General features: G+C 42.3%; 1 protein-coding gene across 2 annotated transcripts in view; it reads left to right on the plus strand.

Annotated features, from left to right (window-relative positions):
- The window catches only part of RPRD1B (regulation of nuclear pre-mRNA domain containing 1B), a 72,867-nt gene that overhangs the window by 41,895 nt on the left and 4,899 nt on the right, over nucleotides 1–26,073 (plus strand). The window contains exon 7 of one of the 2 annotated variants that reach the window (XM_003805012.5): nucleotides 14,312–16,945. The exons of the other annotated variant lie outside the window; for it this stretch is intronic. Within the exon in view, the coding sequence (XP_003805060.1) occupies nucleotides 14,312–14,461 (150 nt within the window). The 3' untranslated portion in view covers nucleotides 14,462–16,945. Of the gene's footprint in view, nucleotides 1–14,311; nucleotides 16,946–26,073 lie in introns of those variants that run through there. 2 annotated transcript variants of the gene reach the window in all.

Raw genomic sequence — 26,073 nt, forward strand, 5'->3', positions numbered from 1 at the left:
CACATACTTCTACTATAACATTGACTTGAGTGAGCATAATTTTGAGAGCAAGGTTCAGATTGCAGAAATTTGAGCTGCCTATTTGACCTAGTGGGTGCAAGTTATTTTGAGCAAGGTTCTATTTTAGTCTTTATGAATGTTCCTACTACTGTTAAGGTGGGCCTTCTACTCCCACTTAAAATTGGGATTCTGAAGAAAGTTAAAATTGGATTGTGGCATACTTTGCAATCTTGGAAGTTAATCTCTGACTTTGTTTTTCTGTCTCTAAAATGTTAGACTTGAAATAGATCAGAAAGAGTCATTTTCTGAGATCAGGGCAAAGTATTCTGGTTATAATCAGGAGTCAAGTGAAACCTTTGCAGATGAAAGCCATGAACCCCAAAGATATGGCATGCTTTATGTGAAGAGGATGGTACTAGCCAGCTGTCATGATGGCTGTGCAAGCCTCCTTAATTTGTTTTTTTCCTTATTGAGGTCCTTTATCTTTAAACATCTGTAGGAAGAAGTATGATTAGCTCTCTTTGCCTAATTCTGCCAGTAGCTACTTTGAGAATTTCAAGCACAATAACTTCGCAAACTTCAACTCAACAAAAATTTACCAGCAGCCTTTCTGAGAATTATTGGGGTTTGGACAGTAATTATGAATGGACAAATCCCACTTTTACTCATGATGTCCTTTTCCCAGTCCTTTCCTTTTGCTCACAGTGTGTCTGTTCTGTGGGGCATAGACTCAGTAGGAATTGTTCCCTTTAAGATACCATTTACCCCAATTGTGGTGCAGTGATGATGATCTGCTTCGCATATTCCAGGTTCTTTTTGGCTTTTTCCATTGAAGCCAGTGGTCCTCCCAGCGTTTTATCTTTGATGTGGCTTTTCATTGATAAAGTAACAATTTACCTTCCTGGGACAACAGATTCCAACACCTTAACTAATCTGAAGTTGTTAGCTTCCGCCTTCCCTCGTCACATGGGACCTTTAGGGCCAATTTATTTTCCTGCCCACATGAGAAGTCTCCAGTAAACTAGCTGAAGGTCCTCAGCATGTAGCATGCTTTGTCTCTCCAGTGTTTAAAAGAAATCATCACATTCACATGAGCATACCCTCTGCACCACCCTCCCTTTATAACTGCCACCATATCCACTTCCCTTGCTGCCTCTGCTTCTCAGCCTGTTGCAGCTTGGCATGCATGTCTACATTCCACCCAAGTGGCTGTCTTCAGAATTTCCCCCCTTCCCCCCACCCCTGCCCCCAGTGGTCTAATCTCAAAACCCAAAAGGTACTTCTTAGTCTCTGCCTCTTGGCTCCCTTTCTCTTTTTGGCCCTGTCTGCAGCATTTAATATTACTGTATTACAATGTGTTTGCATTTCTGGTTTCTGTGTACCACCCTCTGCTGGTTCTTCTGCTTTTTCATCCTTCAATAAGCTTTTCTCCATGCCTTTATTGTAAATGTTGCCATTCCTTTAGCCTTTTCTCATTCTGGACCTTTTTTTTTTTGAGATGGAGTCTCGCTGTTGCCCAGGCTGTAGTGCAGTGGCGCGATCTGGACTCACTGCAACCTCCCACCTCCTGACTTCAAGCAATTCTTCTGCCTCAGCCTCCTGAGTAGTTGGGATTACAGGCACCCACCACCACGCCCAGCTAATTTTTGTATTTTTAGAAGAGACGGGGTTTCACCATGTTGACCAGGCGAGTCTTGAACTCATGACCTCAGGAGATCCATCCGCCTCAGCCTCCCAAAATGCTGGGATTACAGACATGAGCCACTGCATCAGGCCTGGACCTTTTCCTTGAGTGCTTTATACTTAGGCTGGCTTCAGTTACCAACTGGATGTTGATGGCCTACCTCTAGATCTCTAGGTCAGACCTCTTCCTTGTACTTCAGACTCATGTATCTCATTTCCACAGACACCTCAGACAGTATGGCTGCGACAGACTGTCTCCTTCCTTCTCACCTCTCCTTTCCTTCTCTTTCCTTGGCTTGGAGAGTGGCAGTGCCATCCATCAAAATCAGACACTAGGCCTCATCCAGTGTTTCTCCTGATTTTTTTCAGCTCCCAAATCTGTTGCTTTGGCCTCCTTGTCACAGCCTCTCCTTCAGTTCCTCTGCTATGCCTCTGCCAGGTTGACCTCCCACCACCATCTTCCATAGCTGAGTAGGTGCTACGCCAGTGTGGTTTTTGCTCCCTCTCAATTTTTCGTGAATCTGCCTCCCTTTGCGTCTTTGTCTCCACTTCCATCACCTTAGTCCACTCTGTCATCATCTGTCCCCCCTGGATCCTTGCAGTAGCCTCATGACTGATCATCTACATCTGCTCTTAGGCCCTATAATCCATTCTTCACATGGCAGCCCTATGATGTGTTCAGAATGCAGCTCTGAACATGTCATTCCCCTGTTTAAACATTTAAGTAGCTTCTCATTATTCCTAGTTCTTGGAATATGGGCCCAGTGGCCAGGTGTGGTGGTTCACACCTGTAATCCCAGCACTTTGGGAGGCTGAGGCAGGCGGATCACTTGAGTCCAAGAGTTTGAGACCATCCTGAGCTACATGGCAAAACCCCGTCTCTATCAAAAATTAAAAAATTAGCTGGGCATGGTGGTTCATGCCCAGCTACTGGGGAAACTGAGGCAGGAGGATCACTTGAGCCCAGGAGGCGAAGGCTGCAATGAGCCATGATCGTGCCACTGCACTTCAGCCTGGGCGACAGAGTGCAGGCTGTCTCAAAAAAAAAAAAAAAAAAAAAAAAGACTATGGGCCCAGCTGCTGGCCTGGCCCCCTCCTGTGCCCTATGACTTGGCCCCTGCTGACTTCCTCAGCCACATCTCTTGTTGTGTCCCATGGCATTTTGTCTGCACTTGGCCTTCTTTGATCTCAGGCTTTACATATGCTGTTCCCACTCTCTGCCCAGGACACACTTCCCCTTGTTTACTTTCCATCAGTTGTACTTACCTAGTTAATTCCTGTGTTCACCATTTGTATCTCATGTCAAACAGTATTTTCTCAGGGCAGTCTTTCCTCAGACCCCACCTCAACCCCCCAGCCCCATACACTGTCTTAGCTCCCTAGCTTTTTCCTTCAGAGCACCACATAGGTTGTCAATCTGTTTGTGGATTATTACCAGACCATAAAGTTCTGTCTGTATTGTCACTCAGGCATGTCCAACCCACTCCTGATACTTGGCCCACTGTCCTGATCTCAGAGTGGCAAGTACCGATGTCACTTGGTTCATCTCTAGACAAGGTCGGTGTCTGCCTTTGATGGGGACTCTTTCCAGTCTGAGGATGTTGCTCGATGGACTTCTTCTCACTAAGCCTATAGCTTGATGGACTGACTGGACTGTGATACCACCAAGTTTAAAAATTCTGTGATTTTTTTTGTTTTCCAATATTACAGGTAGACCTTTAAGGAAAAAGGTGCCCTCGGTCAAAGATCCTTTCCTTTTCTCAAGGCAGCTTCTAGTAAATGTGCTAAATTTTAAGGATATAATCAAATGGTTTCTGGGAGAAAGGATCTTGTATCCCATTAATAATTCTTTTTCTTCAACTCTGCATGTCTTTTCTTGACGTATTATAAATCAGGAAGATTAAGTATTGCTCATAAAATAATAGAATATGGGAGGGGTGAGTATTCTTTCTCCATCAGATCTGTTGATTCAAATGGAACAGTTTAGCAAGGGCCTGTTCTCACCCAAGCTTCCCCCATGCCATAGGCGTTGTTTTCATTCCCATCTCATATATAGGAGCCCAGTGAGTTTGTCACATGTTATATCCTAGGCACATGGAAGTGTAGGATAGGAACTTGGATTTTCTTTTTTTTTTTTCTTTCCAACTTTTATTTATTTTATTCAGGGGGTTCAGGTTTGTTAACATGGGTACATTGTGTGTCACAGGTATTTGGCGTACAGATAATTTTGTCATCCAGGTAATTGGCATTGTACCTGATAGGTAGTTTTTGAGTCCTCACCCTCCTCCCATCCTCCACCCTCAAGTAGTCCCGGGTGTCTTATTTTTCCCTTCTTTGAGTTCATGTGTTCTCAATGTTTAGCTCCCAACTTATAAGTGAGAACATGCGGTATTTGGTTTGCCTCATCCATGTTGCTGCAGAGGACGTGATCTCATTCTTTTTTATGGCTGCATAGTATTCCATGGTATATATGTACTCATTTTCTTTATCCAGTCTACTGTGGATGGGCATCTAGGTTGATTCCATGTCTTTGCTATTGTGAATAGTGCTGTGATGAACTTAGGCATGCATGTGTCTTTATGGTAGAATAATTTATATTCCTTTGGTTATATACCCAGTATTGGGATTGCTGGGTTGAATGGTTGTTCTGTTTTAAGTTCTTTGAGAAATCTCCAGACTGCTTTCCACAGTAGCTGAACTAATTTACATTCTCACTAGCCCTTTATAAGTGTTCCTTTTTCCCCACAACCTCCCCAGCATCTGTTATTTCTTAACTCTTTAATAGCCATTCTGATTGGTACGAGATGGTATCTCATTGTGGTTTTGATTTGCATTTCTCTAATGATTAGTGATACTGAGCTTTTTAAATATGCTTGTTGGCTGCATGTATGTCTTCTTTTGAAAAGTGTCAGTTTGTGTCCTTTACCTATTTTTAATGGGGTTTTTGTTACTTGCTTATTGACTTAAGTTCCTCATAGATTAGGCCTTTGATGGTGGCATAGTTTGCAAATATTTTCTCCCATTCTGTAAGTTGTCTTTTTGCTCTGTTGATAGTTTCTTTTGCTGTGTAGAAGCTCTTTAGTTTAATTAGATTTTACTTTTCAGTTTGTTTTTGTTGCAGTTACTTTTGGAGTCTTTGCCAGGGCCGGTGTCCGGCATGGTATTTCCTAGGTTTTCTCCTAGGGTCTTTGTAGTTGGAGGTTTTACATTAAGTCTTGATCCACTTTGAGTTGGTTTTTATATATGGTAAAAGGAATGGGTCCAGTTTTAATCTTCTGCATATGGATAGCCAGCTATCCCAGCATTTATTGAATAGGGAATTCTTTCCCCATTGCTTGTTATCATCAGCTTTGTCAAAGATCAGATTCTTGTAGGTGTACAGCTTTATTTATTTATTTATTTATTTATTTTATTTTATTTATTTATTTATTTTTTTGAGTCTTGAGTCTCTCTTTGTCTCCCAGGCTGGAGTGCAGTGGTGCGATCTCGGCTCGCTGCAACCTCCGCCTCCCAGATTTGAGCAGTTCTCCTGCCTCAGCCTCCCGGGTAGCTGGGATTATAAGCATGCGTCACCACGCCTGGCTTATTTTGTATTTTTAGTAGAGATAGGGTTTCCCCATGTTGGCCAGCCTGGTCTCGAACTCCTTACCTCAGGTGCTCCACCTGCCTCAGCCTCCCAAAGTGCTGGGATTATAGGCATGAGCCGCCGTGCCCGGCCAGTGTACAGCTTTATTTCTGAGTTCTCTACCGTGTTCCATTGGTCTTTGTATCTGTTTTTGTACCATTTCCATGCTGTTTTAGTTACTGTAGCCTTATAGTATAGTTTGAAGTTGGGTAATGTGATGCCCTGGGCTTTGTTCTTTTTGCTTAGGATTGCTTTGGCTATTTGGGCTTTTTATTGGCTCAGAATCAATTTTAGAATATTGTTTTCTCTGTGTTTTGTTTTTGTTAGTAGATGCTGTGCATGCAAAAATAGTTTTTCCTAATTCTGTGAAGAATGTCTTTGGTAGTTTGATAGGAATAGCATTGAATCTGTACATTGCTTTGGGTAGTATGGCCATTTTAACAATACTGATTTTTCCTATCCATAAGCATAGAAGTTTTTCCATTTGTTTATGTTGTCTCTGACTTCTTTGAGCAGTGTTTTGTAATTCTTGTTGTCGAGATTTTTCACCTCCCTGATTAGCTGTATTTTATTCTTTTTGTGGCTTTTGTGAATGAAATTGTGTTCTTGATTGGGCTGTCAGCTTGGACATTATTGGCCTATAGAAATGCTACTGATTTTTGTATATTGATTTTGTGTCCTGAAGCTTTGCTGAAGTTATCAGAACTAGGAGCCTTTGGGTAGACATTATGGGGTTTTCTAGTTATGGAATCATATAGCCTGCAACGAGAGATAGTTTGACTTCCTCTCTTCCTATTTGGATGCCTTTTATTTCTTTCTCTTGCTTGATTGCTCTGGCTAGGACTTCCAGTACCGTGTTGAACGGGAGTGGCAAGAGTGGGCATCCTTGTCTTATTCTGGCTCTCAAGGGAAATGCTTCCAACTTTTGCCTTTTGAGTATGATGTTTGCTGTGGGTTTGTCATAGATGGCTCTTATTATTTTGAGGTATGTTCCTTCGATGCCTAGTTTGTTGAGGACTCTTAACATGAAGGGATGTTGAATTGTATCGAAAGCCTTTTCTGCATCTGTTGAAATTTGAAATGATGATGAAGTTTTTGTTTTTAGTTCTGTTTATGTGATGGATCACATTTGTTGTTTTGCATATGCTGAACCAACCTTGATTCAACGAATAAAGCCTACTTGATCATGGTGGATTAGCTTTTTGATGTGCTGCTGGATTTGGTGTGCTAGTATTTCATTTATTTTTACATCTGTGTTCATCACGGATATTGGCCTGAAGTTTTCTTTCTTCATTGTGTCTGCCAGGTTTTGGTATCAGAATGATGCTGGCTTCATAGAATGAGTTAGGGAGGACTCCCTCCTTCTTGATTTTTTTGGGAATATTTTCAGTAGTAGGATTGGTACCAGCTCTTCTTTATGTGTCTGGTAGATTTTGGCTCTGAATCCATCTGGTCCAGGGCTTTTTTTGGTTGGTAGGTTTTTAAATTACTGATTCAATTTTGGAACTCGTTAATAGGTCCGTCCAGGGTTTCAATTCCTTCCTGGTTCAATCTCGGGAGATTCCGTGTTTCTAGGAATTTATCCATGTCTTCTAGGTTTTCTAGTTTGTGTGCATAGAGGTTGAACTTGTATTTTCTTTTTTTGTTGTTGTTTTGTTTTTGTTTTTGTTTTTGAGACGGAGTCTTGCTCCGTCCCCCAGGCTGGAGTGCAGTGGCGCCATCTCGGCTCAGTGCAAGCCCCGCCTCCCAGATTCACACCATTCTCCTGCCTCAGCCTCCCGAGCAGCTGGGACTACAAGGCACCTGCTACCATGCCTGGCTAATTTTTTGTATTTTTAATAGAGACGGGGTTTCACTGTGTTAGCCAGGATGGTCTCGGTCTCCTGACCTCGTGATCCGCCTGCCTTGGCCTCCCAAAGTGCTGGGATTACAGGCGTGAGCCACCACGCCCAGCCTGAACTTGTATTTTCTGACTTCTGCCACAGCCATCTCCCTCCAGTAGAAAAGATATGATATACTCCCAGTCATTTGGAGGTGCTAAGAAACATAACCTTATTGTTTGTTTGCTAATGGAAAAGAATTGAAATTTTTTTTTATTATAGAGAGAGCTGTATTCCAGTGTAGTAAGTAACCTACAGACTGTCTTACCCTGGGCAGATCTGCCAGCACTAAAAACTACAATAAACATTGCTTAAAAGAATTTTACATGATACAACCAAATACACAAGCACACACACAAAAAAATTTGTCTGTTAGTTTGTCTTTTTCCTTTCTACCCTTTGTTTCTCAGCTGTCCTCCAGGAATGCTTGACTCTACCAGTATTTGGCTTAAAATGAGAAACCTTTGTCTGTACCTTTGATGTTTGTTTGCACAAAAATCAATAACCTGGCTTTCCATTAAAATAGTCCTTAAAGAAGCTAGTTTGTGGGGTCTTTGTTAACTTGTGCAAAGCATACATTTTTGATGGTTTACTTTAAAAAAAAAAACTAAATAGTTTGTCTTATACTTTAGTATTTTGGTTTTACTGGTTTTATGTAGTGAGGGACCCCGTTCCATAAATGTAAGGATTTTTGAAGGATCCAGGTCCATTTATTAATCTGTATCTTTTTAAAGCATTTTATGAACATCTGTTAAATTGAAAATATTTAGCTTTATGATTATATTAAGGCTTGAAAATTGTCCAGTCCTAAAGTGTATTTTCCTTTTTTAGTTTTTTTTAGTTAGTATAGACACTGACTTTTCATTCTCCCCTTGCTTCCGCATGTCCCTGTGAGATCAGGGGTTTTGTTGTGCCAGTAGAAACTCCCTTATCACCTTTTGTGTAGAGGAACCTCTGTGGGGAAAGCAATGCCCTGAAAATGCTTTGTGGTACAATTTCAGGTTTAAGAAGCTCGCTCCCATTTGGCGTTTCCTGTGGATGGCCGAACTGCTCCAAGAACATTCCTCCAGTTATAGGCATTTTGTCGTTTTTCCTTTTGGGAAATACTTTGTGTGTACCTTTATTATGGGTTTTGATAGTGGAGCTGAGAGGCCCCGAGTATTGGGATTGGAGCCACAATTTCTTCTCTTCTTTGTATCTTACCCAGTGTCTTACTCAGCAGCTCCCGCCGTGCTGTGACACCCCAGAATGTATCATTTCGAAATGTCGCAGCTGCCACTAGGTCATATGGGAGCGTGGAGCTGGCTGGGGGAGAGGTGCAGGTCAGTGATGGTTTTTTTTTCCCACATGGGATCTTTGAAGAAAATTTTAAAATGGCACTCTTATTTTCAATCCAAATATTCATATATTGTATTTTCCAAAAACATAATGAGTGAATGAAATTGTGGTTTAAGAGGCTGTGCTTCTCAAGTGTAGGTCCTGTGGCCTTAGTAGCAAGGGGTAGGCCTCCTGGCAGGATGAGGGGGCTTGGCGGGTGTGTTAAATATTGGTGGGGTGTGGGTCAGCTTCCCCTTTGGGCTTGGCTCTCTCAACCTCCATACTATGAAGCAGTCCTTTGACTTAAATTCAGTGTGGCAGGTCACCTTTAAAACAGGGGCCTTCGTAAACTGCTTTGTGCACGATAACCCTTTATGACTCTTAATTGGGGGTAGCCGAGCAGTGGGTGATTTTGATATACCATATGTCCTGTAGCACAACAGGGCAAGATGATGGAGATTTCCAGGAGTCCTCTACTTAGCAAGAAAGAAAATAGGTTTAATAATGTTTACATTTTGATAATTGTTTCTTACATGTGTTGCTAGAGGAAACGCTTATAGTTTTGTTTGTTTTGAAAATGAAATTCCTGTGGAAAGGTCATTGCAATGCCAGCCCCTGTCATTTCTAGCCCACTTATCCCAGAGCTCATCTGCAGTGTGTCAGGTCTGGCTTACTTCTCTAACCAAAAAAGGCAAAGAATGTGTAAGCCCTGCTCTCTTCAGCAATTTGTCTGGGTGCTCCGTGATGGGTGGAGTTCACGGTGTCAGCTGGATCCACAGGAAGCAGGGAAATGTTATAGACACATTTTCTCCTGTAAGTTTAGAGAGTCTGTGAGGCAAGATTCCAAAGCTTTGCCAGGAACATAAATCCTAGGCTTTATCTCAGAACTACACATTGGGCCTTACCCTCTACATTGTAAACATTTCTTGGCAGTCAAATAAACGCAGGCAGTTTCTCGAAGGTGCCTGCCACCTCCTCCACCTCCCCTTCTTGAGGATCCTGACACAGGTTTGCTGCAGCAAGTCAGATATGATTCTTCCCTATTCGGGGCCCCCCACGGCTCTTCTGGGCTAGGGCAGGGTTGCCGCAGTAGGTACTTGCTGCTGAATGGAAGGCCCACCTCAGCCCCCCACTTCTCAGTATAAATAATGCGTGCACTGGAGAGGAATAGCAACCAGACTGCCTGGGCTTGCCATGTCTTCTCTTGCATAAGATTGGTCGTGGAGGAAAGGCACCCTCTGAAGATGAGAGTGTTGGAGAGAGCCTTGTGCGCTGTGGTTGAGAAGAGTGTGCTGGTGGGGAGAGGAGACTGATGGGCAAGAACGCTGCAGCAGGCTCGTCCTGCAGCTGTAAATGGCACAGGACTGGAGCTCTTGAATTCCAGTTCTAGGCAGGGGAGCGTGGGTGTTGGATGAAAGGTTTAGTCCTGTGTTACATACAGGACTAAAGTATAGTCCTGAGTAAAGTATCTGAAACAAGAAGCATGTGACCACCTGGGCACATCATTTTTCTACCTGAGTGGTACTTGGTGTACTAAAGAGATTATGGGGTGCAGCACACTTAGACAAGGTGGAAGAATCTGAGTGGGTCTCATCACGTTGGAGTTGGTTTTTATGGGATATGGAAAAGAGGCCTGGATTTCTTCTGAGAGCAGGAGTAGCTGAGGAGCCCTGTGGCAACAGAGCTCGTGAACTACACTTGTGTGAGAAGACAGGCTGGTAAGTTGAGACACGAGATTCTTGGATTTTCCTGAGACCTTTCTCCTTCATCTCTCCAGACCCAAAGAGAATAACCTGGAAAGTCAGCTAGTGAGGGTCTGCAAGACCCAATTGAGAGAGCTTAAGAACCAGAGAATTTGGAGGCAGGTGAAGGCTGGAGTTGTATTGGGGGGAGTTTTGTTTGGAGTCAGTCTTTTTTTTTTTTTTTTTTTTTGAGACAGGGTCTCACTCTCACCCAGGCTGGAGTGCAGTGGTGTGATCTTGGCTCACTGCAGTCTCCGCCTCCTGGGCTCAAGCAATCTTCCCACCTCAGCCTCCTGAGTAGCTGGAACTATAGGCATGTGCCACCACGCTTGGCTAATTTTGCATTTTTTGTAGAGATGGAGTTTTGCCATGTTCAGGCACAAGTGATCCACGTGCCTCAGCCTCCCAAAGTGTTGGGATTACAGGCGTGAACCACCTTGTCTAGCCTGGAGTCACTGTTAATTTCTTCTGTTGGTCCATGGCAAGGTTTACAGATGACTTTGTTTGGAAAGCCTGAATCTGTTTTTAAAAGCAGGGATGGGGAGTGGGAAATCACAGTAGTTACTCCTTGAGTCTATTTAGTGGACTATAAAAATTACTATAGCTTCAGTTTAACCTAATCAGAGCTTGCCATGAATTTGAGCCTGCTTGCCTCTCTTCAGGAAATTAATCTGGGTCATTTGACTGTCCCAGTTAAGCAGGTACATGTTTTAACAGTTTTAAAGGCAATTGCTACCTGTATTTGGTTATTCAGAGTATATACCTAGTTATCCTTGCCAATACATTTAAACCTCTTAGCCTACAGATCTTTTCTTTTTACCAGCCTCAGTGTTTTGTGTTTTTCATTTTTTTGTGGAGACAGGGTCTCACTCTATTTCCCAGGCTGGTCTCGAACTCCTGGCCTCAAGCAGTCCGTCTGCCTCAGCCTCTGAAAGCATTGGGATTAAAGGCATGAGCCACCATGCCCAGGCCAGCCTTGATGTTTATTAATCCTTTTCAGTGACAGTCTCACTCTCCCTCTTTCTTTCTCTAGTGATTCCTTCCTCTGACGCCTGCTCTTACAATAGGCATCCCTGCGAGAAGAGTCACCCAGTGGCATCAAGAGCTCTGGGCAGGATCCGTCCACTTCCAGAGTGGCCTGAAGAGTGGAACACATTTCTTTTTAGTTAAATGAGTTTCTTCGGTAATGTCCAGAATATAATAGCCTAAGCATGATGGAATCCCCCGTACCCCACCCTATACCCGCTTCCAAACAGAAACAACTGTTGTTTGGTTTTTGGGGGTTTTTTTGTTTTTTTGTTTATTTTTTTGACACGGAATTTCACTCTGTTGCCCAGGCTGGAGTGCAGTGGCACAATCTCAGCTCACTGCAACCTCTGCCCCGCCGGGTTCAAGCAATTCTCCTGCCTCAGCCTCCTGAGTAGCTGGGATTAACAGGCACCCACCACCCTGCCCAGCTAACTTTTGTATTTCTTAGTAGAGATGGAGTTTCACCATGTTGCCCAGGCTGGTCTTGAACTCCTGACCTCAGGTGATCTGCCTGCCTCGGCCTCCCAAAGTGCTGGGATTATAGGCATGAGCCACTGCGCCTGGCCACAACTGGGATTTTTAAGAAATTGCCTAGGAGAGAGTTAGTTGAACTTAAGGTGGTGTCTAATTAGAGCAAAGTGCCTTCCATTTTAACTTCAATGAACTTGCCAGGTTGGTCTGATGATAACCCAAGAGTAAGGAGTCTTGGATTCTGATCCCAGCTCAGCTTCTAGAGACTTGGTGGTTTTCAAATTGTTCTTGAGGGACTCCTTCAACTGAAGGGCTCCCTAGTTGCCAAGAGTGGTTGGTTCTGAGTCGAGGTGGCTTTGATTTGTCAGCTTTGATCAGAGAATTCAGGCAGGGGGCAGGAAGTCCGTGTTCTGTAGTTGTTTTGCTATTTTACCCTTTTTATACCTTCCATTCAGGGGAAGTTTATTAGATGAATCCATGTCCAGAAATAGAGAATTAGTTGCCTTCATCCTTTATGTTAATTTCCCTTGAAGTATAAACAGCCAAAGAAGAAAAGTACTTGTGGGAGAAAGGGGGTTCAGATCCTCAAATTTGAAAATAGTTTTCAACTTCAGGAACGTGAAAGGTGACTGTTAACCAAAGTCTGAGTCTCAGGAGCTACTATGCTTTTACCTGATGTTATGTTTTAGATATGGCTCATTCATTCGGCACATGTGCTGGGTGCCTACTGTTTGCTGGACACTGCGGAGCCTGGTGGATGCTGGGGGAAGCAGATGGGTCTGGTCCTGGCCTCCAGGAGCTTACTAGTTAAATGTGGGAGTCATTGCTAATCATTTACGTAAGTCATTGTTTAATTTTAGTTGTGGTAAGTTTACAAAGAAAAGAAATGGGCTGCTAGGAGAGCTCTCTCTCTACCCTTTTCTCTTCCTTTGTAGACTGCGTGAGGAGCTCTCATTGCGGGTGGGAGACTGATTGCCTGCAGTAATGGGGAGAGGATATGCCTGGTTCCCTCCTCTCACTCCTTGCTTGGACTTTTGTCTTTACAACTTGAACTAAGTATTCTCCATTTGACCTTTTTCCTGCCTCATTATTCTTCCCAGACATTCTTTAGCTTCTACTTTCTGCCTCTTCAGGTGTGCATCAGGGATCTGGTATCAAGGAATTTAGAACTTGAAAAGAAGTGTTATGGTCCAGTTCCCTCACTTTCAGATATGAAAGAAGGGAACACATCCACGGTCACACAGCAGGTTAGAGGCAGAACCAGGACCAAGCCTAGGTCTCTGCATCTCAGCCCAGGGCTTCTTGTTACATTCCTGCAGGAAGGGCTTTCTAAGTCAGCAGGGGCCCAGCCTCAGGGACCTACTTACCCTTGCAGAGACACTGAGAGGACAAAAACTAAGCCCCAAGGGGGCCAACAGCCCCAGACTTCACATGGCCTAGGGTTGTTTTCTATATATCTTGGCAGATTTATCAAGAGTACCTTTTTCCGGGAGCTGAGGAAAGAAAAAAAATATGCCCCATTCCTATCATTAGGGGATTCATATTCTAGAGGAACATAGAAGTCTCACATGTATGGAGAGAGCATAGAGCAGCTTGCTAGGGGCTCAGGTACACACCCTGTGTGAGGGAGAGCTCTGGAGCAGGAGGAGATGGGGAGTCGTCTCCTGGATGCAGAGCAAGGATTTTCCTAGAGAGGTGGAGTCCAGATAGTCCAAGGAGCAGAGGAGTGGAGGCCAGGCTTTGCTAGGGCTAGGAGAAGAGAGAGACCCCCTCCAGGCTTGCGGGGAATCCTGAAAAAATGGTCCACACAGACAAAGAGGGTTAGGAGGTTGTGAGAAACACACCTTGGCAGGGGCTGATTTTGCAAGACCTTGAACTCTGCTCTGAAGGACCAGATCATGGAGCTAGTGGGGTGCCGTGCCTCACTTTCTCAAGGGAGTGGTTTCATGAAAGCTGGGCTTTTGGGAGAGAAGTCTGGTGGCATTTTAGGAGCCCTAGGGGTCAGGAGGCCTAACCAGGGACTTACTGCAGTGACTCAGTCATGGAATGAGGAGGCCCTGGTCACAGGGAGTAGCAGTGGGGTATTTTGAGCTTCTATAGTGCTTGTTTGCAAAACATGATAAATTTGGGTTAATCTCCAAGCTTTAACATAGAAAGTATAACTTCAGTGTTTTTTTTCTTGCCATATCTAGGTGGAGTCCGCAAAGAAATTGTGACGCTCAGGTGTCTGTTTTATTTTATAAAGCATTTTGAAACTTTTGAGAACCAACAAAAAGAGAATGCAAATACCAAGTGTTACTTCTTTCTACTTCCAAATCTCAAGCCCTAAATTGAATACCATTTAATTCACTGTTGCCAATATGGCACTCTGCGTTCCTTTTTTGATAGAAAGTTTTGCCTTTTGAGCATTTGAAGCCCTAGCTTTGCGATATAGCTGAACAGGGTGGGTAGGCTGGTGGGGACAAGGAAGAACACGAGGACGAGAGTAGCTGCCCGGCTCCAGCAGCACCCATGCCCTCGGCACGCACAGACTTAACGGTATTGTCTTCTCTTTATCTCCTTAGGAATACAAACAGAAGCTTGCACGAGTAACCCAGGTCCGCAAGGAACTGAAATCCCATATTCAGAGCTTGCCAGACCTCTCACTGCTGCCCAACGTCACAGGGGGCTTAGCCCCCCTGCCCTCTGCTGGGGACCTGTTTTCAACTGACTAGGATGGGTGTCATGTCCCAGATTTCTGTTTGTACCAGCAGAAAGAAGAGGGCAAGTCATGGTTGGAAATAACCTTCTAGCCCCTGGTTCTATCCCTTCTTCCGCCCAGCCCCCCAGCCTCAAGAAAGAACCTCAGACTCTGATTCTCCTCTTCAGCCTCTCATCTTGAGCACAGTTCAGAACAGTGGCGACTGGAATTTGGTTTATATTCATATTTGCAAAGACTACAGACTTTTTCTCCCACTTCATATTTTCATGCCCCCCTGTTGGTTTTCCATTCTTAACTGTCTCCTTATACCTAAGAAGTTATGAAAATCATGTGTACTTCTGGAAGCTTTCAAAAGAATCTTGTCCCTCATGACAGCATTTTATCATGAAAGCAGCTTCTCCTTTCTGAGCTGGGCTTGTTCAAGTTCGGTGTGGGCTTCCACTAAGGCACTTGTCCTGGAGACGTTGGCTTTCCCAGCTGCATCTGCCCCAAAAGGTTGTAGGCACAGCTGTCGTAGCGTTGCCATAAAGAGTTTGCCAAATCTCTGATCCTCCCTTTCCATTGCTTCTCCTAGTGATGCACGAAGATTAGGTGCATTTATTTTGTAAACAGATTGGAGAATCTAGCAATAAGATTCAAAGCTAATCTGGAGCATAAAGGCACAGTTCAGAGACAGAATAACAGGGATCACAAGCATGAATTAAAAGTAATTTATTTGCTTGAAGTTCCTAGATACAACCTTCCCATGCTGCACTTCTCCACTGTCGGAGCACGTTCCGAAAAACAGAATGCCTTGATCCCTGGTGGGTGCGAAGGCAGTTGTTAGGGATGGCAGGCATTGGTGGGCTCCAAAAGATGAAGGCCCCACGCACAGGTGTGCTGCATTTGGGATCTGTGGGGGTGTTTCTTGGACCCTTTCTTCTGGGAGTAGGGTACACACTAACGTTTAATCCGCTGTCTGGGTGCATGTCCACAGTACGGTGGCTAAACTCGAACATCACTGCAAATAGGATGCTGAGCAGGTCCGTCTGTCATGTCACGCCACTGCACAGGTCCTTGTCCCCACACGACGGGGAGTACTTGCGTCAGATGTTATTGAATAGCTCGTCTCGGGCAGGGGAAGTGGGGAGTTGGGGATATTAATTGGGGGTTTTAATTCTATTATCATGTCAGCTGACATTATGACTATATAATGTAGTTAGAGACAATTTTTATCTTGCTTATAGTAAAGGTTCAGCCTGCCAATTGTAAATCATTCTAATTTGGCAGGCTTATTTTTGACATTGGAAAGGGCAGAAAGCGATTTGCCCCAGTAGTGTAATAGGAGTTATAGACCAGAGGCTGAAACCCAAACTATATAAAAAGGAATTCAGTGGAGGGGGCTTTGTAACCTCCATTAATTTGTGTTGCTATTTCCAGGATCACCAAAAATTACATATAATTTTACATGTTAAACCCATTGAAACATAACCTATGTTTATAAAGCATAACGGGCTTCCCTTCCAGAAGCTCTCCTGCTTGTCATGAAGTGAGAACAATGAAAAGTCATAGCAGATACTCAGTTTAACTCTGTGTAGAACCTAGTAGTGTTTGAGCTGTTATTCAGATTTGAATTCAGACTGTGTGTTGTTTGCTTATGGACACTGCCTGTCGTTCTGTCACTGTTAAATTAATGAGTCTATAAGGTTTTTCTTCCAGAGGCCATAGGTGACATCACTAAAATTGCAAGATAAATTGTAATCTTTGCTGCTGCTGCACTCTCCAACCTCTCCCCCACCCCCCGTGGTGTGCTGCTTTCTAGATGAGCGTGTTTTGGAGCAGGCCCATCTGGGACACTCTATGCTTTCACCAAGGAAGTGCGATCTGAGCAGCCACAATCCAGCCAAAAGAGGATCGTAGATATTTGCTCTGATCAACTAGATGAAAATATAGCAGAATGGATTTAGCCCACTGCTCTGTTTTATCCAACTGAGTCTCTGACCAGCAATTGGTGCATAATTATTACAGCAAAAGTTAAGAAATGAAACTGTAGCAATTATGTAAATGAATGTGTTGGCCTCTTAATACCTGTTACTAGTGGACTTCCTGTGAGGAAGTTAGTTTTTTGTTTTGATGGAATGCTTTCGTTTTTTAAATCTTAATTCTGCTGTCCACATCCTCCCAAAGTGTGCTAATTTCATTTGTTTAATTTAAATGAACTTCCTCCTTGTATGTATGAGGTGACTTGGTGGGTGGGGTGGGTGGTTTTGTTTTTGTGTTTTTTCTTTCTTAGGGCATCTGTAGGCCTCAAAGGACCTTTCCTTTAGGTCATATTCCTCAGAAAGTCTTCAATCTTCCCTTGTTTTTGTTTGTTTGTTTTTCTTAAAGAATATTTTCAAAGCTTAAATTTGTATATTAATTTAGGACTATTTAGAAGTATAGGCTGTCGTTGGCAGCAGTATATTCTGAAATGTCTCATAGATATATATTTTTGAATAAAGATGGTGTTGTTGAACAACATTGTGTGATTTTTTTTTTTTAAACTACCCTGTTACTGAAAACAGTGCCTTTCTTTGTAAGCAGTGGGTGATTAGTAATCACCAATAGAGAATGTGCTGTCGGCACAGAATCTTGTCCCTTGGGAGTTTTTGTGTCTGTTAGCGGCACATAAATACTCAGCACTTACGTAGTATTTTCTGGTTCTTTCCAGGGGCTTAATTAGCTTTAATTAGGCAGTCCACACAGTACCCGTGAGAGGTGCCGCCATAGTTTTACCCTCATTGTACAGAAGTGGGAACTGATGGAGAGAGATTAAATGACTCTTCCCCCATACTTCACAGCCAATCTCTGACAGATTAAAACTTGGAAGTTCTTTGATTTTAGCGCCTTTATTCACACCAGTAGGCCTCCTGAGAGCGATTTGATTTTGGCAGTACACGGAAAGCCACGCTGAACAGTAAAAAGACGAAAAATGTGAGATAATTGCGAACCCAAGTGGTATGTCTCTTAAAAACAATCATGGCTTTGCTTTGTCCTTTTCACTTGTACATGGAGTGAAAGCATATTGACTGTGTATTGCTGGTTAAAGCTTGCAAAATAACAAAAATCGTTTTGAATTAGGTCCTTTTGAAGCAAGTGATATGTTTGGAAGGATCATAAACCTGTCCACTGGGTAATGGCAGCATCTGCCAGAAGAAGTGGGGTTATCTGATTGTCTTATGGTGCAAAAACCTCTGTAGTAGGTGTGGTTCATCAAGACTGCAACCCAGATAAGTCCAGTATTAGGAAAATTGAGACTGCATTACCCAAGTTCTGTTAAAATATGAAAGTTGGATGTTACATGTGAATCTCAAGAGACAAGATCTCCTTCTGTGTCCCCAGATTTCATGGTCTAATTTCTTCACTCCTCCCTATAAATAGTAAGTCCATGATTCTTCTGGTTTAATTAGCACTTCAGGCTACAAAATGACTTTGAGGTCTTCAGAGCTGAAGACGGAGCTACCCAAGAGTCCATGAATCTGTCAAAATGCTTATCCTTTGTGACTAGAGCCATTAACTCTCTGTGTCACCTTCCTGGGCAAGGTATTTTCCTCTCTGGGCCTCAGTTTTTTCTTTCTTTCTTTTTTTTTTTTTTTTTCTTTTTGAGACAGGATCTAACTCTTGCCCAGGCTGGTGCAACCTTAGCTCACTGCAGCCTCAATCTCCTCGTCTCAAGCTATCCTCCTATCTCAGCCTCTCAAGGAGCTATGACTACAGGCATCTACCCACGCCTGGCCAATTTTTTTCTTTTCTTGACTTTTTTTAGAGATAGATAGGGTCTCGCTATGTTGTCTAGGCTTGTCTCGAATTCTTGGGCTCAAGCAATCCTCCCGCCTTGACCTCCCAAAGTGCTAGGATTATAGGCATGAGCCACCACAGCCAGCCTCAGCTTTCTTATCTGCAAAATGTAGTATTGGACTAAATTATCTCTAGGCTTTCTACGAGCCCTAAAAGCTACGATTGTTGTGCTGCATAAGAAGCATATGGGACTGAAGTCTGAGAACTCTGGATGGTATATCCTGGGCACGCAGTGCTATTTGTTAGAGAAATGAATAGTATCACCATTGTGCTGTGTATACATAGGAAACCCTGGAGACCATAGTCTAAAGATCGGGGCACAGGAGACAGTGCCACGACCGGGAAGATGGGAGTAAACACAGTAGTTCACTGCACAAAATTCATGTTTGGTTTATTTGGGATCTTTAAGAAAAAGCCATTTGCTAGCATGGTTTCCTCTTTTACTTTCTCCTGGAATAATTCATCTGGCTAAAGCTCATCGCTCACTGCTACCTCTGTAGGATTTTCCATTTAAAAATCATGCTTCTGCTCTGAGGCACAGATTCAATTAAGAATCCATTCTCCTGTACAGTAGGTTGGGATTCATACAGCTTTATGTAGTGTTGAAAGCCCAGTGTGTTCAATTTTTTTAGACTCAGTTATTTTGCATTAAAAATTCATTTCTACCATTGGTTTGATAAATATTAAAATTAGCAGGAACCCATTTATCTAGTATTTTTTGTGAATAAGAGGCAGCTGTGATGAGTGAAAACTCATATCTTCTCATCTCTCACTATGATGACCTTGGGCAAGTCACTCAGCCCTTGGGGACCTCAGCTGCTTCTTACAGGAAATGAGTAGGGTTGATTACGTAACCTCTGAAGTCCTTTCCAGATCTGAAGTCCTGTGACTAGGTTTTCAGAATATTTCTTCCTACTGAGAATCTTAATAAACTCAGTACCTGAATAATGTACTCCATAGATTTTAAAATACTCACTATACAAATTCTTAGGAAATAAAGTAGTTACCAACATACTTGTTAATAACTGAGATGTTTGTAAAAAGGGCCTAGTGCTTTGGTACAAATTAGGGACTCGGTGGCTGTTACTATGTTAAATAATGAATGCAGGTATTTATAAACACATGTAACAAGATTAAAATAGATGTCTGCTGGAAGGAGTAATAGAGACCACATGGCTAGACCATCTGCAGCATTTACAACAGAGTGATCAAAAACCTGTCATCCTCAACCCCCCTCACCCACCTTAAGGGTATGAAAAGAGTCAGGAGTTAAGAGGTAAAGGAAGAGGATTTGGGGTGAGAATTATTTGAAAAGGGCCATTGGTGTGTTTGGCATCTCCCTAGTGGGAGCAGTGGGTGCCACCTACACTTTATCTCAAGACTAGGGGAAAGGGCCTCCATGGAGCTTAGTATGTGTCCCTGATCTGGTGGATTAAACAGACCCCTGCCTGGAAAAGTCTAAAGGATGAGATGCCAGTGCTGGCTAAGTGTTTGATGACGAAGCAAGGGAGAGGCTGGGTGCAGACTCCACTCCTAGAGTTTGTCAGGGCAGAGCATGCATGTAGAAGAACTGGCCTGCATCCTGGGGTGATAGAGCCTGGGCAAGAGGCCCGGGGTTTCAAGGAGGCGAACTTCAGACTCACAGTGCTGAGGAAGGAGTAGAGCAAAGAGCCAGGGAGAAACCCTCACCCCAAGAGACCCCAGGTGATGGGAGATGAGGATGGGAGACGGGGGGAAGGGAGGGGAGGAACCACTCCAAGGAGCATCTGAGGAGCCCATGGGGGAAGGAAGCTGTTAAACTTTGTTAAACTTTTGCCCAGCAGCGCCCAGTCACCACCACCAGACCTTAAGGACTGTCTTTTGCTGCTGCTTCACTCCCACTGCTGTGTCCCTGGAAGGGTCAGAAACGGTAAACAAGGGAGGCCTCCCTTCCCGGATGCTGGCCTCCCTTCCCAGATGCTGGCCTCTCGCCCCCAGCAGACCCAGATAGGTCACCTTCACATGATAGGCTATTTTGATTGTAACATGGGCTTGCACATTGACATCTCTGAAATGAGACTGTTTTTACACTTTAAGTGTGACTACAGGAATTTTTTTAAATAAAAATGACTAGAGAAGTTATGGAGGCCTGGGTTTTTCTTTGAGAGTTACAGGATACATTAGCCCCACAAATTGGATTTCAAGGGACATTAGGAGACAAAGTTGCTTTGCGATTGCAGTTCCCCAATCCTGCCTGTGTACTATGGTGGTTACACACATATGATTCATTTTAGGACCTTTAATTCTTGGTTCACCTTTCCATTTTTGTTACTTAAAAAGTTCATTTTCACAATCTCAGTTTGTTCATTAAATTGTGAATTCATAATCCTATGTATATGTGAACATATTTTTCAAAATTGTGGTAAAATACATATAACATAAATTTACTATTTTAGCCGGACACGATGGCTCACACCTGTAATCCCAGCACTTTGGGAGGCCGAGGAGGGTGGATCACCTGAGGTCAGGAGTTCAAGACCAGCCTGGCCAACATGGTGAAACCCCATCTCTAATAAAAAAAAAAAAAAAAACACAAATATTAGCCAGGCGTGTTGGTGTGCGCCTGTAGTCCCAGCTACTCAGGAGTCTGAGGCAGGAGAATCACTTGAACCTGGGAGACAGAGGTTGCAGTGACCCGAGATCGCGCCACTGCACTCCAGCCTGGGTGACAAGAGCGAAACTCTGTCTCAAAAAAAAAAAAAAAAAAAAAAATATATATATATATATATAACTATTTTAAAGTGTACAATTCAGTGGCATTTAGCACATCTGTGATGTTGTGCAGCCGTCACCACGATCCAGTTCCAGAACATTCTCATCCCCACAACAGGAAACCCTGTACACATTAAGCAGTTACTCCCATTATCCCCTACTCCCAGGCCCGGGCAACTACTAACCTGCTTTCTCTCCCTATGAAATTGCCTATTTGTATATTTAATATAAATGGAATCATACAATATATGACCTTTTGTGCCTCGCTTTCATTTAGCATAATGTTTTTAAGCTTGGTTCATCTATGTTGTAGCATATATCAGAATTTCATTCCTTGTTTATGGTTGAGCAATATTCTATTGTATGGTTATGCCACATTTTATTTATCCATTAGTTGGTGCACAGTTGGGTTGTTTCTACCTCTTCGTGACAGCCAGTTGGGCTGCTGAAAACATTCACATACCAGTTTTGGGTTGAACACCTGTTTTCAGTTCTGTTGGGTATATACCTAAGAGTGCCATTGCTGGGTCACATGGTAATTCTACGTTTAGCTTACCGAGGAACCACCAAATGGTTTTCCAGAGTGGCTGCACCATTTTCCATTTCCACCTACAATGTATGAGCCTTCCAGTTTCTCCACATCCTCACTGTATTAGTCAGGGTTCTCCAGAAAAACATACATAGAGAAAGGGAAAAAATTATTTTAAGGAATTGGCTCACACAATTGTGGAGGTTTGGCAAATCCCAACTCTGTTGGGGTAGTCTGGCAGCTGGAGACCTAGGGAAGAGTTGCAGTTCAAAGGCAATCTGCTGGCAAAATTCCTTCTTGCTTAGGGGGAGGTCAGTCTTTGTTCTATTAAAGCCTTCAGCTAATTGGCCGAGGCCCACTCAGGTTAGGGAGGGTAATTTGCTTTACTCTAGATCCAACAAGTTAAATGTTAATTTCATCCCAAAAACATCTTCACAGAAACATCCAGAATAACATTTGACCAAATATCTGGGCTCCATGGCCCAGCCAAGTTGACATGTAAAATTTAAAAAATAAAATAACCACTACTCTTGCCAAAACTTGTTATTTTTCATTTAAAAAATTATAGCTGTATTAGTGCCCGAGGGCTCCATAAAAAAATATCACCGACTGGGTAGTTTAAAACAAGTATATTGTCTCACAGTTCTGGAAACTAGAAATCCAGAATCAAGGTGTTTTCAGGGTCATGCTTCCCCTGAAGCCTCCAGAAGAGGATTTTGTTTTTTTGCCTTTTTCAGTTCCTGGTAGCTCCAAGCATTTCTTGGCTTGTGGCAATGTAACTATAACCTCTGCCTCCATCTTCCTAAATGGCCATCTTCCCTGTGTTTCTGTGTCCAAATTTCCTTCTTTTAAGGACACCAGTCATATTGGATTAAGGCCTACCTTAATAACCTCATCTTGATTAAATCTGCAAAGACCCTATTTCCAAATAATGTCACATTTACAGATGCTGGGGGTTAGGACTCCAATGTATATTTTTTGCAGGGGGGCTGGTGGGGGGAAACACAATTGAAGCTGTAACAATAGCCATCCTAATAGGCATGAAGTGGTGTGAGGTGGTTTTGATTTGCATTTTTCTAATGACATTGAGCATCTTGTCATGTTGGCCATAACAACATGGCCAAATGGCTTGTTGGCCATTTGTATATCTTCTTTGGAGAAATGTCTATTCAAGTCCTCTGCCCATTTTTGAATTGAGTTATCTTTTCTGTTGTTGAGTTGTAAACATTCGTTAAATATTCTGGATACTAGACCCTTAATCAGATACATGATTTTCAAATATTTTCTCCCACCCTGTGTGTTGTCTTTTTACTCTCTTGATAGTGTCCTTTGATACACATAAGGTTTTAACTTTGATGAATTCCAATTTATTTTTTATTTTGCCTGTTCTGGGGTCATATCTAAGTAAACACTACCAAATCCAAGACCATGAAGATTTAGTCCTAGGATTTTATACTTTTAGCTCTTACATTTAGATCTTTGATCCATTATGAGTTAATTTGTATAATCCCACTACTCATCAGCATGGGAGTTTTGACCTGCTCCATTTCTGACCTGGGCTGGTTTACCCCTCCTTAGGCAACCTGATGGCCCCCCACTCCCAAGAGTTTGCCGTATTGATGCCAAACTTATTGCAGGCACCCAAACAGCATAGTGCACTACAGCCCAGAACTCCTGGGCTCAAGTGATCCTCCCACCTCAGCCTCCAGAGTAGCTGGGACTACAAGTGTGCACCACCATGTCCAGCCAAACAAATTTTCTTAAAAGTCTCTACCAATCTTTAATAAAATCATCATCTATTAGTTAAATGATATTTTGAAGTACAAATCAATAATGAAAACAACTAAGTTAGAGACTTTCATTCCTACCGATGAAGGATTAAATGCTATGGGAATTGCCCTCTACGATAAACAACTATAAAAGCAGACAAAATATATAAAACAAGTGTTTCAGGCATTGGACAATAGGAAACACAGAACTGTAAGTCCCTGAGAGAAGGAAAACAAACAGAGAGAAGGCTATGATTGCCTACCTTACTTATTCAGGTCACTTCCAGTGTGCAGCACAAAGATAGGGAACCAGAGATCCACCGTATCCCTGAATTGAGGAGATAGAAATCAGAGTTCAGGAAGGCTGAGGTGGCTAGAACTTGCAGGGAAAAATAATAGGAAGTATCTGAACAGAGACAGAGCTCAGGAGCTCTGCAGAGGGGCCTCTGGCCCTTAAGTGAGTTCCAATCAGTACATGTGTGGGATGAAATACCATGAGATCAAACAGAAAGAACAAACAGAAAGCAATAGACTAGATAATTCCCAGAGCTCAAAAAAGTCTGGGAATAGTTGAGGTTTACACTAACTAGAGTGGGGAGAGACCTTGTAATACAGACAGCATTGGTAGAATCCTCAAAAAGATTATGCTTTTGTAGTAGGGCTAAATTATCCCTAGAGTAAAAGCTCCTCACAGCTTGCCATAAAAAAATAGCTTAATAGTAGACCTTAAATAGATCCACAGGTAACTTAACTACATGGCAGAACAAAGCCTAACCCTGTTTAAAGAAATACAACAAAACCTAGCACTCAACAATGTAAAATTCACTGTGTTTATCATCCAACAAAAAGTCACCAGGCATGCAGAAAAGTAGAAAATTATGGCCCAGAGCTAGGAGAAAAATAAATTAATTGATCCAGAATGACACAGATTATTGAATTAGCTGACAAAAGCCTTAAGATAGCTATTATCAATATTGCAAATACTCAAGGAGATAAAGGAAAACATGAACATAATGAGGAAAGACATGGGATATATATTACCTAAATCCAAAGCAAATTCTTAGAGATAAATAATATTTGAAATTAATCTGAATGGGATTAACAGCAGATTGGACATTGCAAAAGAAAAGATTACTATAACCTTAAAGACACATAAATAGAAATTATTCAAAATAAAGCACAGAGAGAAAAGTCTGGACAAAGACTAACTGGAGGAACCTGTGGGACAGTACCAAGAATCAAAAATACATACTAGAAAGAGAGGAAAGAGGGAAAGAGACATAAAACACTTTTGAAGAAATGTCAAAGAAATTTGGTGAAAATTATAAAGCCATAGATCCAAGAAGCTCAGTAAACCTCAAAAAGAATAAACATGAGAAAACTACACACATTAAAACACATCATAGTTAAATTGCTGAACCAGTGGTAAGTGGGTAAAAAGAAGCATTATATACAGAACAACGAAGGTAAGCATGACATCAGACTTCTTAGAAACTATGTAAGCCAGAAAAAATAGCATGACGTCTTTAAAGTGCTGCAAGAAGCAAAGCAAAACAAAACACCATCAGTCTAGAATTCTATATTTAGCAAAAATTTCTTTCAAAAATGAAAGGGAAATAAAGACTATCACAGCAACAAAAACTGAAAGAATTCATCACCACTAGACTTGAACAATAAGAAATGTCTTTTCAGACAGAAGAAAAGTCATACCAGATGAAATCTGGATCTACACAAAGGAATAAAGAGCACTGAAAATGATAACTACACAGGAATATTTTTAAAAGACAATTGACTAAGCAAAAATAATAATACATTTGGGAAAAAAAGTGAAATGTATGACAACAACAACATACAGGTCAGAAGGCGATAAATGGAATTATACTCTTTTGAAGTTCTTATAGTATTTGTGAAGTGTTATGTCACTTGAAAGAATGTGTTAAGGTAACAAGTACACTAAAAGTCTAAAACAACCACTAAAATAACAAAGCTAAGAGTTGTAACTAAGAAGTCAACAAAGGAGATACAATGAAATTGTAAAAATTATTCTGTTATTCCAAAAGATGACAGAAAAAGGAAAATGAGCAGAGAACAGATTAGACAAATAGAAAATAAATAGCAAGATGATAGACTAAAACCTAATCATACCAGTAATCACATTAAATATAAATGGTCTAAACATCTCAATAAAAAGGCAGAGCTAGGTTGGATTTTTTTTTTTTTTTTTTTTTTTATACGGAGTCTTGCCTCGTCGCCCAGGCTGGATTGCAGTGGCATGATCTCGGCTCACTGCAATCCCCGCCTCCCAGGTTCAAGCAATTCTCCTGCCTCAGCCTCCCGAGTAGCTGGGACTACAGCTGTGTGCCACCACACCCAGCTAATTTTTTGTATTTTTAGTAGAGATGGGGTTTCACCTTGATGGCCAGGATAGTCTTGATCTCCTGACCTCGTGATCCGCCCACCTCGGCCCCCCAAAGTGCTGGGATTACAGGCATGAGCCACTGTGCCCAGCCAATAGATAGGATTTTTTAAAAAGGCAAGACCAAGTATATGCTACCTACAAGAAACAAACTAAATATAGAGACACAAATAGTTTAAAAGTAAATGGATGAAGAGATATATCTACATTAGACAAAAGAAATCTAAATAATATCAGGCCAACTAGATTTCAGAGAAAAGAATACTATCAGGGATAGATGAGGTCATTTCACAATAATAAAGGGGTCAATTAAGAGGACATGATAATCTTAAACATGCATTTAA

The sequence above is a fragment of the Pan paniscus genome, chromosome 21, assembly GCF_029289425.2.
Source record: "Pan paniscus chromosome 21, NHGRI_mPanPan1-v2.0_pri, whole genome shotgun sequence".
NCBI lineage: Eukaryota > Metazoa > Chordata > Mammalia > Primates > Hominidae > Pan > Pan paniscus.